This window comes from Mesoplodon bidens (genome assembly GCF_964165515.1).
Source record: "Mesoplodon bidens genome assembly, chromosome: 6".
Classification (NCBI taxonomy): Eukaryota; Metazoa; Chordata; class Mammalia; order Artiodactyla; family Ziphiidae; genus Mesoplodon; species Mesoplodon bidens.
In genome coordinates this window covers 37,084,342-37,099,761 of record NC_138162.1, presented here as the reverse complement: position 1 = coordinate 37,099,761, position 15,420 = coordinate 37,084,342, and the positions used below count along the sequence as shown (strand labels likewise).

The window sequence follows — 15,420 nt, the reverse complement described above, 5'->3', positions numbered from 1 at the left end:
GTTTATAGTAGTTCTCAGTTGGCTACACGTTAGCGCTTTGGAAATACAGGTGCTCAAACCTCAGCCTAGAGCTACTGGTTAAGAATCTCTGGGATAGGACCTGGTATATAGTATTTATTTTAAACTTGGATATGTGATTTTAGTCTATAGCCAAGGCAGAAAACCATTATATTGTACCTGACACTATGCTATAAGGCATGGGGGAATATAATAAAGTATAAGACACAATAATAGACCTCAAAGTAGCTGGGAAAAAACTGTACCTATTTGACAAAATGTGTGATATTGATAGTTATATACATAGGAAGAATATATTACGTGAAGTGTACTAAAACCTAGGATCTTGCACATTTTAATGTTGAAAGACAATCAAAATTCAGGTCAATCTCTTCACTTTGGGGATGAAAAATTTTCCAGATGTGGTATTAATTATCTCTGACCAATAGGTAGGACTGGATACGTTGTGAAGAGATAGTGTTTGAGGCAGGAGAATAGCATAAAAAGTAGCAGAAATAAAGATGATGTATTTGGGGAAAATTAGAAGACAGGAGTGTTATTGTGAGTAGGAGGTCCAGATTAGAAGGAGCTTTTAATCACCATCACAATACATTTAGACTTGATTCAATAAGCAACAAGGAATAATTTCACTTTAATAGTTGATTGGAGATTTATTTGTTAGGAAATTAGGTAACAGAGTTTATTGAATGAGATAGAAACAGAAAGAACCATGAGTAACTCATTTCTCTCCTCATATTGAAACTGAAATGGCATGTGTGCATTAAGAAGACCACAACTTTTTTGGATTCTTAGCTGGCAAGCCTTGTCTGGGGCAGACCTGTGTTAACAGTTTAACACCTTCTCTAGATGCCTTTTAAGTAATCTCGTGTAACTCCAAGAAAGTGCTTTCCTGAAAATTTGTTCTTTCTAGCTTTTTGATAATGAAATTACAGAGTAAGAATTGGTTCCTCTCAGCAGGTAACTTCTTTGGAGGGTGGAAAGATGTTTTGCACTTTTGGTTCTCTTATCCTCTCTTTGAAACATCTGACTTTTGTGACACTGCTTTATTCTTGTTTTTCACAGATCTGTCTTTTAACTCTGGTAGAATTCTCATTTGTCTCTCCCTTGGGCTGTTGTATCCCTTTGTATTTTGTTTAGGAGAGGCTATAATATTTTCCTAAAAACTTTTTTCATTTTACAAAGAACCATTTACTCATAACATAAAGTTGTGTCATTTTTCTGTTGTATGTTATCTTCTGATTCCTTCCTTTTCCTTATGTATAGATTCCCATAAGGAACTCCTGTGGTTGTTCTTTGAATGTTGCTTGTTTTTGAAGGGACACCTTCTGGACCACCATTGTATAGAAGGAGAGTGTGAAGGATGAGCTCTGAGAATGAGCTGTGGTAATTGACAGCTTGACCAGTCTTTTCTTATCCACTCTTGAGGGTTGAACACAGTGATGATGGTAATGACTATTCTAGGCTGGCAACAAGTCTTTCAAGTCAGTAGGGAGCCTCTGGCTCAGAATGATGTTATCTCTTCATAGTTGTGTTTTGTTTTGTTCTTAACTTTTTATTTTGAAAAAATCAGAGATTCACAGCAAGCTGTAAAGGTACTACAGAGAGGTCTTGTGTACCTTTCACAGTTTCCCCTAATCGTTACCTCTTACATACTTACACTATCAAAATAAGGGCATTGGGTTCCCGTGCATTTCTTCTGTTTGTTTTGTTACTGAACACTGTGCCAAGCCCTGAGAGAGTTGCACCCCCCAGTGTGTAACACATCTTGTGTCTCTGTAGCCTCCAGCAACTCGTATCTTTTGAACAAATCCACTTTGGCATGGGGACAACTCAGAATGCAGTTGACAAAACTGACTCGGAAGCAGGCACTATTTGAGCACGCCCCTATAGAATACTTGTTTGCAACTTGCTGACTTCCATTGAAGCACGTGTGTGTGGGCGTGTGCACGTGTATATGTGGGCTGAGCCCTGGTGGGTCTAGAAACTCTACTCGCCTTGCAAAAGCCATTCGATCCGAGGAGAAGCCCCACTGGCCAAACTACACAGATCTGGAGGGCCTTGGGTGGACCCCAGAGGCAGGCTCGCAGTTGGAAACCAGGCACGCTGTCGTGCTTTTGCTGGGGTCCTGAGCGCTGCCGTTCACCCCAGAGCCGACACGGCCTTCCAGGCAGGCGCGGCCTGGCATTTGCCTCCCTGCTGCAGCCGGCTCGTGGGCTCTGCAGGATGGGCTCCGCAGCCACACGGCCACCTGCCTTCCCTGGCTCACTTTTTTATGCACAGAGGGGAGGTGTGTGCGGGCATGAGGTGCGCCTCGGTTTATAACGTGGCTGCAGCGCCCTCACTTCCCGGCCTCAGGTGAGATGTTGATTTATTATTGCTGAGTAACTTCTCGTGGTAGAAACCAAATTTCTTTCTATATATTACATATGGATGTACACACTCATGCGAAATATATTTACTTCGAGGGGATCTATTTATGTTCCATTGGGAGTCATTCTTTCCTATGAGGAGTCTCACCTGCTGCTTTGTGTGTTTGGTCAGGTTCCTGGCACGTTTTGTTTCCTGTTGTTTAGTAAAGATGCTCTTTCTGGGGAAAAAAAACCAAAACAACAACAACACGGTGGGATAGGGAGGGTGGGAGGGAGACGAAAGAGGGAAGAGATGGGGATGTATATATATATGTATAGCTGATTCACTTTGTTATAGAGCAGAAACTAACACACCATTGTAAAGCAATTATACTCCAATAAAGATGTTAAAAAATAATAATAAATAAAATAAATTATTTAAAGAAAGCAACAACAAAAAACAAGGGCATTGACATTGATACAATGCCTGTGTATAGTTTTGTTTCATTTTATTGCATGTGTAGGTTCATGTAATTCTCACCACAGAACTAATCCATCACTGCAAAGATCTCCCTCATGGTACTTTTATAATCATACTGACTATCTCTCTCAAGCTTCTCTGTCCCCTGGCAACTACTAGTCGGTTTTCCATCTTTATAATTTTGTCATTTTGAGAGAGTTATATAAATGAAATCATAGAACATGTGAGTTTTTGTGTTGAGCATGTGATCTTTTTGAGATTGCTCTTTATGTTTAGTTTTTTAAGAAACCACCAAACTTTTCAGAGTGGCTGTACCATTTTACATTCGTTTCAACAGTGTATGAGACATCCAGTTTCTTCCACATCCCTCACCTGCATTTGGCATTGTCACTATTTTTTAACTGTTCTGATAAGTATGTGGTGATGTCATGGTCTTAATTTTTATTTGAAGTGATCTCTGTGGTTTTGATTTGCATTTCCTTAGTGACTCATGATGTTGTGCATCTTTTCATGTGATTATTGTATGTATATTTTCTTGGAGAAATGTCTGTTCAGATCCTTTGCCGATTTCTAAATTGCATTATTTTGTCTTTTTATTATTGAGTTATAAGAGATTACGTTCTGGGTACCAGTCCCTCGTCAGATAATAGATTTGCAAATATTTTCTCCCATTTTCTGGCTTGTCTTTTCATTTTCTTGATGGTGTCCTTTGAAGTACAAAAGTTTTTATTTTTTATGAAGTCTAATTTATTTTTATTAATCTATTTTTTTTCTGTTGTCACTTGTGCTTTTGTTACCAAGGAACCATTTCCTAACCCAAAGCCACAAAGATTTACTTTTATGTTTCCTTTTAAGAGTTTTATAGTTATAGTTTTACATTTACGTATACACCCTTCTTGAGTTAATTTTGGCATATGGTGTGAGAAAGGGGTCCAATTTTCATCTTTTGCAAGTAGATACATAGTTTAGATATATAATTTAGTTTTGACTACTTTTTGAACTCTATGTAAATGCAACAATGTAGTATGTATTATTTTGTGATGGGTTTCTTAGTGTGAGATTTTTGTATGTTATTGTGTAGAGCAGTAGTTCATTCTCCTTACTGTAAATCATTGAATGAATTTACAAAGATTTGTTCATTCTATAGTTGATGACATTTGATTGTTTCCAGTTTGGTTACTAGAAATAATGCTGCTGAGAACATTCTCATATGTATAGGTGCACATAGCAGGCAATCTCTTGAGTGTATGCATAGGAATAGAATAAAAGAGATCCTAGGATATTTATATATTCAACTTTAGTATATTGAATCAATTGTACCAATTTACACTCCCACTAGCAACATGTAACAGTTCTCTCACTTCACATTCTTATCAAAACTTGATATTGCCAGCCCTTTTAATATGTTTGTATTTCATTGAGGTTTCAACTTGCATTCCCTGATGACCATTGAGGTTAAGCATCTTTTCATACGTTTATTGGGTGTGGTATTAGTCATTTAGATATGGTTTAGAAAAACATTTCTTGTGTACTTACAAAGTTGGTGGCTATTATGGGACTATACAGTTATGTTTTTATTCTGGGAATCAGGCTGAAAGAGCAGCTTCTATTTGGGATATGCTCCTCTTGTTTCAGAGGGGAAAAGGAAGAAAAATGGCAGAAACTAATTCTGTCAAAAGTTCTGCTTGGATTTAGGTCATGTAGGTCATGTCCATACATACTCCATAGGCCAAAGCATAGCACAAAACTGTGCTCAAGGTCAGTGGGTCAGGGAGGTATCCTCCACTCAGACGCATTGCAAGTCACATGGCCATAGATGGGGATGAATGATTCTTTCACAGGAAAAGAAGGACACGAATACTTTGGAACAGTAATAAAGTATACCACTTTACTTATGAGGTGCCTGTTCAACTCTCTTATCATTTTCTGTTACCTTGATTTTTTTCATATCAATTCCTAGTGGGGTACCCCCGCCCCCGCCAGCCTTTCTTCTTTTTCTTAGTAAGTTCTGGGTATACAGTCTTTGTTGGTTATATATACAGCAGTATTTTCTCCCACTCTATGACTTGCCTTTTTAATTTCCTAATGGTGTCTTTTGTTAATAAAATTCTTTTTTTTAATTGAGATATAATTGATAAGTAACATTATGTTTCAGATCTACAACATAATGATTCAATATTTGTATATATTGTAAATAAAAATTATAACTTCATTTTTGTGTAGTTTATCAGTTATTTTAAATAATTGTTTCTTGTTTAAGAAATCTTTCCCTACCACAAGATTATGAAGGTGCTTTTTTCTGTTATCTCCTAGAGTCTTTATTGTTTTGTCTTTTACGTTTCAATCTGCAGTCCACCTAGAATTAATATTTAGTTGACATTTTAACATACTCCTGCAAGTCTAGAAAAGAGCTCAAGTGATTTCAAAGTTCATCCGTCCTTCCTTCCTTCCTTTCTTCCTTCCTTCTTCCTTCTTCCTTCCTTGCTGCGTTGGGTCTTTGTTGCTGCGTGCAGGCTTTCTCTAGTTGTGGTGAGTGGGGGCTACTCTTCGTAGTGGTGCAGTGGCTTCTCTTGTTGCAGAGCATGGGCTCTAGGCACACGGGCTTCGGTAGTTGTGGCGCACAGGCTTAGTTGCACCACGGCATGTGGGATCTTCCCGGACCAGGGATCGAACCCATGTCCCCTGCATTGGCAGGCGGATTCTTAACCACTGTGCTACCAGGGAAGTCCTTCTAAGTGGTTTCTAAGACCAAATTAATTCAATTTACATGTAGAAAATTGATATTTGATATTGACACTACACTCATGTGTCGAAAATGTATCTATTAGTAACACATAGTTTATCAAATTCCTCATATATAAAAACATGTTGGGCATGTTTAAATTTTTACTACATTTAAAACTTCAAAAATTCACCTTTCTATATCCACTGGCAGGCAGCTATACAAAGTCTGTCTTTGTCTGCCAATATCTTCACATATTACCTGTATTTCACATACTCTCAGGAAGACCTTTGCTTTTAGTGAGGTCATAATCCAAGTCTTCCTGGAATTTGAGATTTTCAATTTTATTTCATCTCACGTGCTCACTTAGTTCCTTTCTCTTATTCCAAACTGTCTCTATAAACTTACGGGTGAAAGACCAAAGGGAATAATTTCTGGATGTTTAATACAGGAATTGTTTAAATAATTGTATTTATATTATGCAAACGCATTGGTGGTTTGCTTTTCTTCAGCAAAGGCTGAGGTTGTTCCCTGCAGAAGTGGTCCTTACCCCTAAACATTATATCTGTCGGAGCACTGTTGATGTTATAACTTTTGTAGGGTAGTTTGGGGATTAGGTTTTATCATCTAGTAGACTGAAATATTTGTTCTTAAAAGTTGATGGAGCTTGGGAATTCTCTGGTGGTCCAGTGGTTAGGACTCCATGCTTCCACTGCAGGGGCCCGGGGTTTGATCCCTGGTTGGGGAACTAAGATGTTACAAGCCGCGTGGCACCGCCAAAAAAAAAATTGACCGAGGGCTGAACAAACTACCAGTTGAAATAGGTTGTTTTTAAATTTATACACGGTGTTTATTGTACTTCCTAGATATAAACATTTTAGTCTTGGTAAAAGACCTTATGGTTTTACAATGAAAAGGCTAGACTGACTTGTCTTTCAGCTTTGACAGTTCAATTCTGGAATTGGTCAAAACTCTTACCTGAAAAAAAGTGTAAATTACTTAAACAGTAGTTGTTTAAGAAATAGGGCTTCCCTGGTGGCGCAGTGGTTGAGAATCCGCCTGCCGATGCAGGGCACACAGGTTCGTGCCCCGGTGTGGGAAGATCCCACATGCCGTGGAGCGGCTGGGCCCGTGAGCCATGGCCGCTGAGCCTGTGCGTCCGGAGCCTGTGCTCTGCAACGGGAAAGGCCACAGCAGTGAGAAGCCCGCGTACCACAAAAAAAAAAAAAAGAAAGAAAGAAATAGTACACATTGAAGATCATTTTAAGGATTAATGAATGAAAAAATCTCTTATTTAAAGGATTTGACCAATATAGAAATAAATTGCATCTTTGTGTTCAACTTTTAAAAATACACATCTATGAAAAAGTCAGGGAGTGCTACACAATTATTTGCACACAAATACTTAAAAATATACTACAGGACTTCCCTGGTGATTCAGTGGTTAAGAATCCGCCTGCCAATGCAGGGGACATGGGTTCGAGCCCTAGTCTGGGAAGATCCCACATGCCGCAGAGCAGCTAAGCCCGTGCATCACAACCACTGAGCCTGTCCTCTAGAGCCCATGAGCCACAACTACTGAAGCCTGCGCCTGGAGCCCGTGCACCACAACAAGAGAAGCCACCACAGTGAGAAGCCTGTGCACTGCAGTGAAGAGTAGTCCCCACACCGCAACTAGAGGAAGCCCAGGCGCAGCAGCGAAGGCCCAAAGCAGCCAAAAAAAATAAAAAATAAAAAGCCATCAGTCCTTTATAAAAATATATATATATACTACAAAACAACATACTTAATATACCAAAATGTATTTAAAATATACTAAATATACTTAAAGATATACAACAAAAACAATGTCAGGATTCAACCCCTAAATATGGTTTTGACACTTCAGATGTAACGTCTCAGAGAATTGAGCTTCATTCAAAAGGGTTGTGGGATTATGCCCCCAATTATGTGATGGCAGTTCTCTTTTTTATAACTAACAATCATGTGGATGTTCAATAATTTTTGTTTACTATTAAGTTCACTTCCAACCTTTAGATTTTATGATTCTTTTTTTTTTTTTTTGGCTGTATGCGGGCCTCTCACTGCTGTGGACTCTCCCGTTGCGGAGCACAGTCTCCAGACGCGCAGGCTTAGTGGCCATGGCTCACGGGCCCAGCCGCTCCGCAGCATGTGGGATCTTCCCGGTCTGGGGCACGAACCCGTGTCCCCTGCATCGGCAGGCGGACTCTCAACAACTGCACCACCAGGGAAGCCCAGATTTTATGATTCTTGAGGACTTCCCCTTAAGTGCCTTGATATTCAGATTAAGTAATATTAGCTTTTAATATTTTTAGTAGTAAATATGGACCATTATCCAAGACTTGTTTTATTAACAGAATATTGCTCTTGCTTTTCAGCGGGGTTCTGATGAGCTTCTTTCTTCCGACAGCGTTAACGGACCTTTTACCATGAACAATTCCACTCGTTCTGCAGGTGTGTATGGTGAGTTTTCATTTTTTCAAAATCTGAGATGTTTTCTTTCTCTGGGTTTCAAAAATATTTTTTTCACAATGTTCTTATTTTGCTCATCTTATAAACATGGAGTGCTATTATTTATAACAAAATCTAAAATTTGTGGCAATGAAGTTCATGTAGATCAAATTACTAGTTACAGCACTTAAATTTTAAGCATTAATTTGGATTTAATTAGATAATTACTTTTTTGACTGATATTCTTTGTTACATAGTTGTGATAAAATATATCACGGTAAGTAAAATTATCATATAGTTGTGATAAAATTATCAGTAAGTTGGTGATCTAGAACTATTGAGTAAAAGCTAGATTTAAAAACTTGTGTTGGGGCTTCCCTGGTGGCGCAGTGGTTGAGAGTCCGCCTGCCGATGCAGGGGACACGGGTTCGTGCCCCGGTTTGGGAAGATCCCACATGCCGCGGAGCGGCTGGGTCCGTGCGCCATGGCCGCTGAGCCTGCGCATCCGGAGCCTGTGCTCCGCAACGGGAGAGGCCACAGCAGTGAGAAGCCCGCGTACCACAAAAAAAAAAAAAAAAAACTTGTGTTGAGGGGGCTTCCCTGGTGGCGCAGTGGTTGAGAGTCTGCCTGCCGATGCAGGAGACACGGGTTCGTGCCCCGGTCCGTGAAGATCCCACATGCCGCGGAGCACCTGGGCCCGTGAGCCATGGCCGCTGAGCCTGCGCGTCCGGAGCCTGTGCCCCGCAACGGGAGAGGCCACAACAGTGAGAAGCCCGCGTACCACAAAAAAAAAAAAAAAAAAAACTTGTGTTGAATGATGATGGATTTAGAGTAGAAGTATTAAAACTATAAGTTCACATGACTTTAAAAATAAATGTTCTTGAAATTTAAGGACTGTAAAATGAATTGGAGGAGTGTAATACTTGACAGAGAGTGAGCAGTTAGGAGGCTATTGCTGTATAGGAAATCCTAGTAAGGGAGGAGAATTTGTACTATAGCAGTAGTAGTTGTGATGGAGAAAATTAGAGAACTTAACAGAAGGTGAAATAATTGATGGTAATTGGTGATTAATCGAATGTTTGAATAAGGAATTCCATTGATGATTTATGGGTTTAGACTTAGATAACTGGATAGCTGAATTGTGGTGCCTTCATTTATATTAGAAAGTACAGGAAGAACAGGGTTGGACAATATGGCAGGTTCAGTTTTTTTTGTCTTTTGTGTTTTTTTTGGCCACACGGCATGTGGGATCTTAGTTCCCCGACCAGGGATCAAACCCACACCCCCTGCATTGGAAGCACAGAGTCTTAACCACTGGACCACTAGGGAAGTCCCCAGATTTTTATATTGATTTGAGGTTCCTCTGGGGACATCCAGATGGAAGTGTGAGATAGGTAGTGGGTTCTGGTCTCAACATCATAAGAGAAATTTGGAAGTCAATATCATATACACTTAACAACTGAAGCCATGAGAGTGGAGAGTCTCAGAAAAGGTGAGATTTTTATCCAGATGTTTTGGTGTTATAGGGAGTTAGGGAATGAGTAGACCTCACTTTCCAGACCCTGAGTTACATGATGTTTGGGAGAGTGAACAGCCTTTATGTGAAGACCCTATAAGAGAAGTGAGCCAGGTTCATTTAAGACAAAAGATGTAAAGAAAATCCAGTGAAGAGATTAAGAATGTTTGGGAATTGGTCAGCCATGGTACATTGCTCTAGAAGACTAAATGGAAGGATTTTGTAGGCAGGACAGCAGCAGGGGGTTGGTTCATGTGGAAGTGTGAACCAGGGTACTTAGAGCAGGAGATTAAAGCGGCTTTCTCAAAATTGACCTGGCATCAGAATCACCTGGAGGGCTTGTTAAAGCACAGTTGCAGAGTCCATCCTCAGAATTTCTAATTCAGTAGATCTGGAGTGGGTCCTGAGAATTTGCATTTCCACAAGTTCGCAGGTAATGATGATGCTGCCATATGAGGGACCACACTTTAAGAGAACTGCTGAATGAAGGAAATGCTAGAAATCTGAAGTTCCTAAACCTGATTATCCTCTTGATCTGGTAGGCTTTTAAGAAAATTTCGGCCCTTACTCCTAGAGTTAACAGTACGTCTAGGGTGGGACCCATGTGTTTGTTCTTTTTTATATAAATTTATTTATTTATTAAATTTATTTTTGGGTGCATTGGGTCTTCGTTGCTGCGCGTGGGTTTCTCTTGTTGCAGTGAGCGGGGGCTGCTCTTAGTTGCGGTGCACGGGCTTCTCATTGCGGTGGCCTCTCCTGCTGCAGAGTACGGGCTCTAGGCAAGTGGGCTTCAGCAGTTGTGGTACTCAGGCTCAGTAGTTGTGGCTCACGGGCTCCAGAGCGCAGGCTCAGTAGTTGTGGCGCACAGGCTTAGTTGCTCCACAGTGTGTGGGATCTTCTTGGATCAGGGCTCAAACCCGTGTCCCCTGCATTGTCAGGAGGATTCTTAACCACTGTGCCACCTGGGAAGCCCTTGTTCTTATTTTTAAAACTGAGGTCAGTTTGTTCGGTCATGTTTACAAACTACTGGGATGGATGACCAGAAGGACTGACATCCTGGTTGATTTATTACTTAGGAAAAGAAGTAGGAGCTGTGAGTTTAGCTGGCATCAGTAGTCTGCTGTGTTTTGCTTTTATGTTTTCAATTTCTTCTTGTATCCCATTCTATTCTAGGCTCAGTGTTTTTCTTCTTAAAGCACGTCGTCTTTAGTAGCTATTTCAGCAAAACTCTATAAATGGTAACCTCTTAGACTGACTAAAAATGTCTATTTTCATATAACTATTGAATGGTAGTTAGCTATTTAGAATTCCCGGTTGACAGTTATTTTCTCTCAGTACTTTGAAGGTATTGTTTTATTATTCTTTTGGCATCTGTTGAGAAGTCTTTTGTCAGTTCAGGTTATTATTTTGTAGATAGTATTAGTTCTCTGTAGTTGTTTTAACATTTTTCTCTTTAATTTTGTTCTGTGGTTTCTCTAGCTGTGTCTAGGTGTAGATCACTAGTTCTCAACCCTGGATCTTCACTAAAATAGCTTGGGAAGCTTTGAAGAAAATACAGATATCTTGACCTACTCCACACCAATTCCAAAATTACGAGGGGGAAGGGGGACCTAGGCACTGTTTTTAATTTGTTTCTAAAGTTTCTTAGGTGATACATGTAAGGTGCAGCCAGGGTTGAAAACCATTGCTGCAGACTTCCTTTCATTTATTCTGTCTAGGAGTGACCCTACTTTCCAAAGAATTGTTTCCTTTTGGAACTCCAGTTAGGCATGTATAGGACCACCTCATTTAGTCCTGCAATTGTTTTAACCTCTTACATTTATTGTCACCTTTTTCTCATTAAGGTCCTGTATTTTGGATAATTTCCTTGAAATGTTTTTCTGATTCACTCATTATTTGTTCAGCTTTGTCTAATATGCTGTTTAATCCTTCTATTGAGTAATTGATTTCAAGGCATATATTTTTCATTTTTCTCTGTTTTATTTGATTCATTTTTAAAGATGATCTAGTTTTGTTATTTAGAAAAACAGTATCGTTTTCTTTACTTATGGTTTCTATTGCTTTTTTCCCCTAATTTTTTAATTATTTAAAATAAAATTTTTATAGTCTCAGATTTTACAATTATGGAGTTCTTGGGGGTGCTAATATTACTGGGTTTTGTATCTGCTAGTATTTGCTTATGGTATATTATTTTTCCTTGATTCATAATTTTTGGTTGTGAGGTAATCTTTGGCTGAATTATGTTTTTCTTCTGTGAGAATCTTCAGGGAAGTTTTGTGTTTGCTCCGCTAGACTTGCTAGGATATCACCAGCCCCTAACATGTCCTGATGTATATGTTAATTTATTGCTTTGGGGATTCCTACCAGAAGGGAAGAGAAAATTAAAAATCCAGACATTTACATTCAAATCCATGAACAGAGATAGACTTCCTTGTTAAATACCTGTGATACATGGAAATTTTCTAATTTTAGTTTGCCTTTTATGAGGGGATGGCCTGCTGAAGGGTTTGCCTGTTGATACCTAAAAACTTTTCTTTATTTAGGTCACCTATACATTAAAAATACTTCTGTAATATTTGATTCAGTATTTGCAATTCTCTCAAAGCTTCAAAAACTAAAGATTTTGGTACTCCATTCCTTGACTTCTTTGAATAAATATTTCTAATTGATTTTGAACAAATCGTGTCAGAAAGTTTTTAGGGCTCATTTATAAACAAGTTAAATCCCTTTGTAAGTTACTTAAGTAGTTCTTCAAGGGCACAAATAATTTTAAAAATCACATTGATAATGGATAGCTAAAAGAAAGCCATGTATTGTGTTGAAAGATCTTTTTTGTATTCAGTACAGTCTTCAACACAAAATTTTTGTAGTTCAGTTAATCTAAATTTGGATTTTAAAATATTTGTAAAATTTGACGACTATAATTTTTCTATCTGTAGAATATTGCTTGTTTGGTAACAAGTTATGTGTGCACCAAATCGATTGCAGATACATGTCTACTTTATGGGACTGTCAGAACACTGTTTTTGCCGTGACATCTTGCTGCACCAAAATTTATATTTGTATTATTACCCCAAAGAAGTTTTATTTTTAGCTGAGTTTTTTAAACTGAATTCTCATTAGTGTCACACATTTCACTTTTGATAGAATGACTTCCCAAAAACTTGCCTTTGATTCCATTGAAAGTATTTAATATTATACCACTATTGGGTAATAACTGATTTTCTAATGTTAGCAGATGATGATAAAACTGATATAATTTAGCTGTTTGCAAAGTTCTGTTAGTGGTGTCAACATATTAACATCCGACACTTTATTGTTTACACATGGAGAAGAAACTTTGCAAGTTAAATTAATTCAGAATTACAGATTTATGGATTTACTATAAGATATAAAATGGAATGATTATAAACGGAATTGTATTTCATGTGTTACTGGCCTGTAATTCCCACATTTTCCACAGACTGGCAGCCTGGCAGCCAAATGAATAGCATAGGTAACAGGTTGAATACTGATGGAAGGAGTTAGGAGCTATCCTTAGCTACTTGTGTCCCAGTGCATTTCTTCTCTTTTTAAAAAATTTTTTTTAAATTTAAAAAAATTTTCTTTTCAAATTGTTTTCTTTTTTTTTTCCTTTGGTTGTGTTGGGTCTTCGTTGCTACATGCGGGTTTTCTCTAGCTGCAGCAAGCGGAAGCTACTCTTCATTGAGGTGCACGGGCTTCTCATTGCAGTGGCTTCTCTTGTTGCAGAGCACAGGCTCTACGTGCACGGGCTTCAGTAATTGCAGCACGCGGGCTCAGTAGTTGCTGCGCACGGGCTTTAGGGCGTGTGGGCTTCAGTAGTTGCGGCACGCGGGCTCAGTAGTTGTGGCACGCGGGCTCTAGAGTTCAGGCTCAGTAGCTGTGGCTCATGGGCTTAGCTGCTCTGCGGCATGTGGGATCTTGCCAGACCAGGGCTCAAACCCATGTCCCCTGCATTGGCAGGTGGATTCTTAACCACTGCGCCACCAGGGAAGTCCCCACTGCCACTGCATTTCTTTCCTTTTTTCTTCCTTCCTCCCTCCCTCCCTTCTTTTCCTTTTTAAATCAAAGACTCTGTGTTGTCTGTGAAAAAGTCATGAAGAGATTCTGTCTCACTGGTTAACATTGGTTAACATTCAGATTTAATCACTGTACATGTGGTTTATAAACTACTAGATGAGACCATGGCAAAAACTGGAAGTTAAAAATATCAATTGGATCTACTAAGCCTATTCTAGCTTATTTCAATGCAACTGTTAATAATTTTTTTTCAAAAGAGAAGATGTTAAACTGTACAGGTTGCTAGAACAATGATGCCAAATTGTGACTGTCCCAGGCAAACTGGTCGTTCTGCTTAGATATTAATATTCCTTAAGAATGTCTCTTAGCGTATAATGGACATGTGAACTTTAAATTATTTTGTGTAGTTCTAGAACAGCCCCTCATTCCCCATTCTTTCCCCACAAAATCTTAGGGATTCTGAAATGCTGATCTTTTTGTGTAATTATTTTTCCATCTGGGAATATGGCATGTGAGTCCATGGTTTTAGGTCTTATTTTATGTCCTTTGATAATTATGAGAATGTTTTATACTTCTCTACGTAAATCATATGCTTTTCCTCCTAAATTTAATCTTAGGAATTATGGCAGAGACTGTTTGTTGGGTACCCCAATACTTTCTATTTTCTTTAGCAACAGAGCTCTAATTTTTATCTGGGCACATTGCCACCCAGATTAAATGACTGCTTTTCCAGTCTTCCTTATAGCTAGATGTGGTCATGTGATTAAGTGCTGTCTAATGAGATATAAATGGAAGTGTTACTTCTGGGGCATCTCTGCATGTTTTTTTCCTCTTTCGTCTTGCTGCCTGTAGGAGTTCTAGCTTCCATCTGTGAGAAAAGTGCTCCAGAAACCTGCCCTTGAATCTACTGGTAGATATTAAGCCACACGTGCCTTACCAGTAGGGATGGTATATCAGCTCTAGCATAAAGGCTATTCTAAACCCACCCTAACAAGACTTAAAAACAAGCTTCAAAATAATTGCCTGATCTTAAAGTAACTTAACTTTTTTCCAGAAAGGAGTCTGGCACTTTAAAAGAATAAAACAATTCCAGTGCTCACAATGTTGGGCATTCAATCAAAAATCGCAACCCATAGGTAGGAGAAAAATCAGTCAACAGAAACACACCTAGAAAATAACAGATGATGAAGTTAGCAGATTTGTACTTTGGAACAGTTATTAAAGTATGTGAAAGGATTTAAAGGAAAATATCAACATAACAGAGAGAAAATGAAAGCTAAAAATCAAATAGAAATTCTAGAGATAAAATTATAATATCTAAAAAAAAACATGGCGGGCTTCCCTGGGGGCGTAGTGGTTGAGAGTCCGCCTGCCGATGCAGGGGACACGGGTTCGTGCCCTGATCCGGGAGGATCCCACATGCCGCGGAGCGGCTGGACCCATGAGCCATGGCCGCTGAGCCTGCGCGTCCAGAGCCTGTGCTCTGCAACGGGAGAGGCCACAGCAGTGAGGGGCCCGCGTACCGCAAAAAAACAAACAAACAAACAAACAAAAACATGGTATGGCTGTAGCAGCACTAATATTCTGTAAAAGAAATGATCAGTGAATTTAAAGACAGCAATAGAAACTAAAGCACACAGACCAAAAAAAAAAAAAGACTGAAAAAGAAATGAACAGAGGCTTAATAACCTGTAGAACAAAATTAAGTGATCTAAACATATATATAATTGAAGTTCCAGAAAAAAAGTTGGGGGTGGGGAAACAAATATATCTGAAGAAATAATGACTGAAAATACTCCAGATATGGTGGAAACTGTAAAGC

The 15,420-nt window shown here is 39.0% G+C and overlaps 1 protein-coding gene across 5 annotated transcripts in view; it reads left to right on the top strand.

Annotated features, from left to right (window-relative positions):
• The window catches only part of PTBP3 (polypyrimidine tract binding protein 3), a 102,653-nt gene that overhangs the window by 26,465 nt on the left and 60,768 nt on the right, over window positions 1-15,420 (top strand). For 2 of the 5 annotated variants that reach the window (XM_081237174.1, XM_081237170.1), the window contains one exon: window positions 7,969-8,053. In XM_081237174.1, coding sequence (XP_081093300.1) covers window positions 8,020-8,053 — 34 coding nt within the window. In that variant the 5' untranslated portion in view covers window positions 7,969-8,019. Of the gene's footprint in view, window positions 1-7,968; window positions 8,054-10,015; window positions 10,096-15,420 lie in introns of those variants that run through there. The other 3 variants (XM_081237172.1, XM_081237171.1, XM_081237173.1) reach the window with 2 other exon arrangements.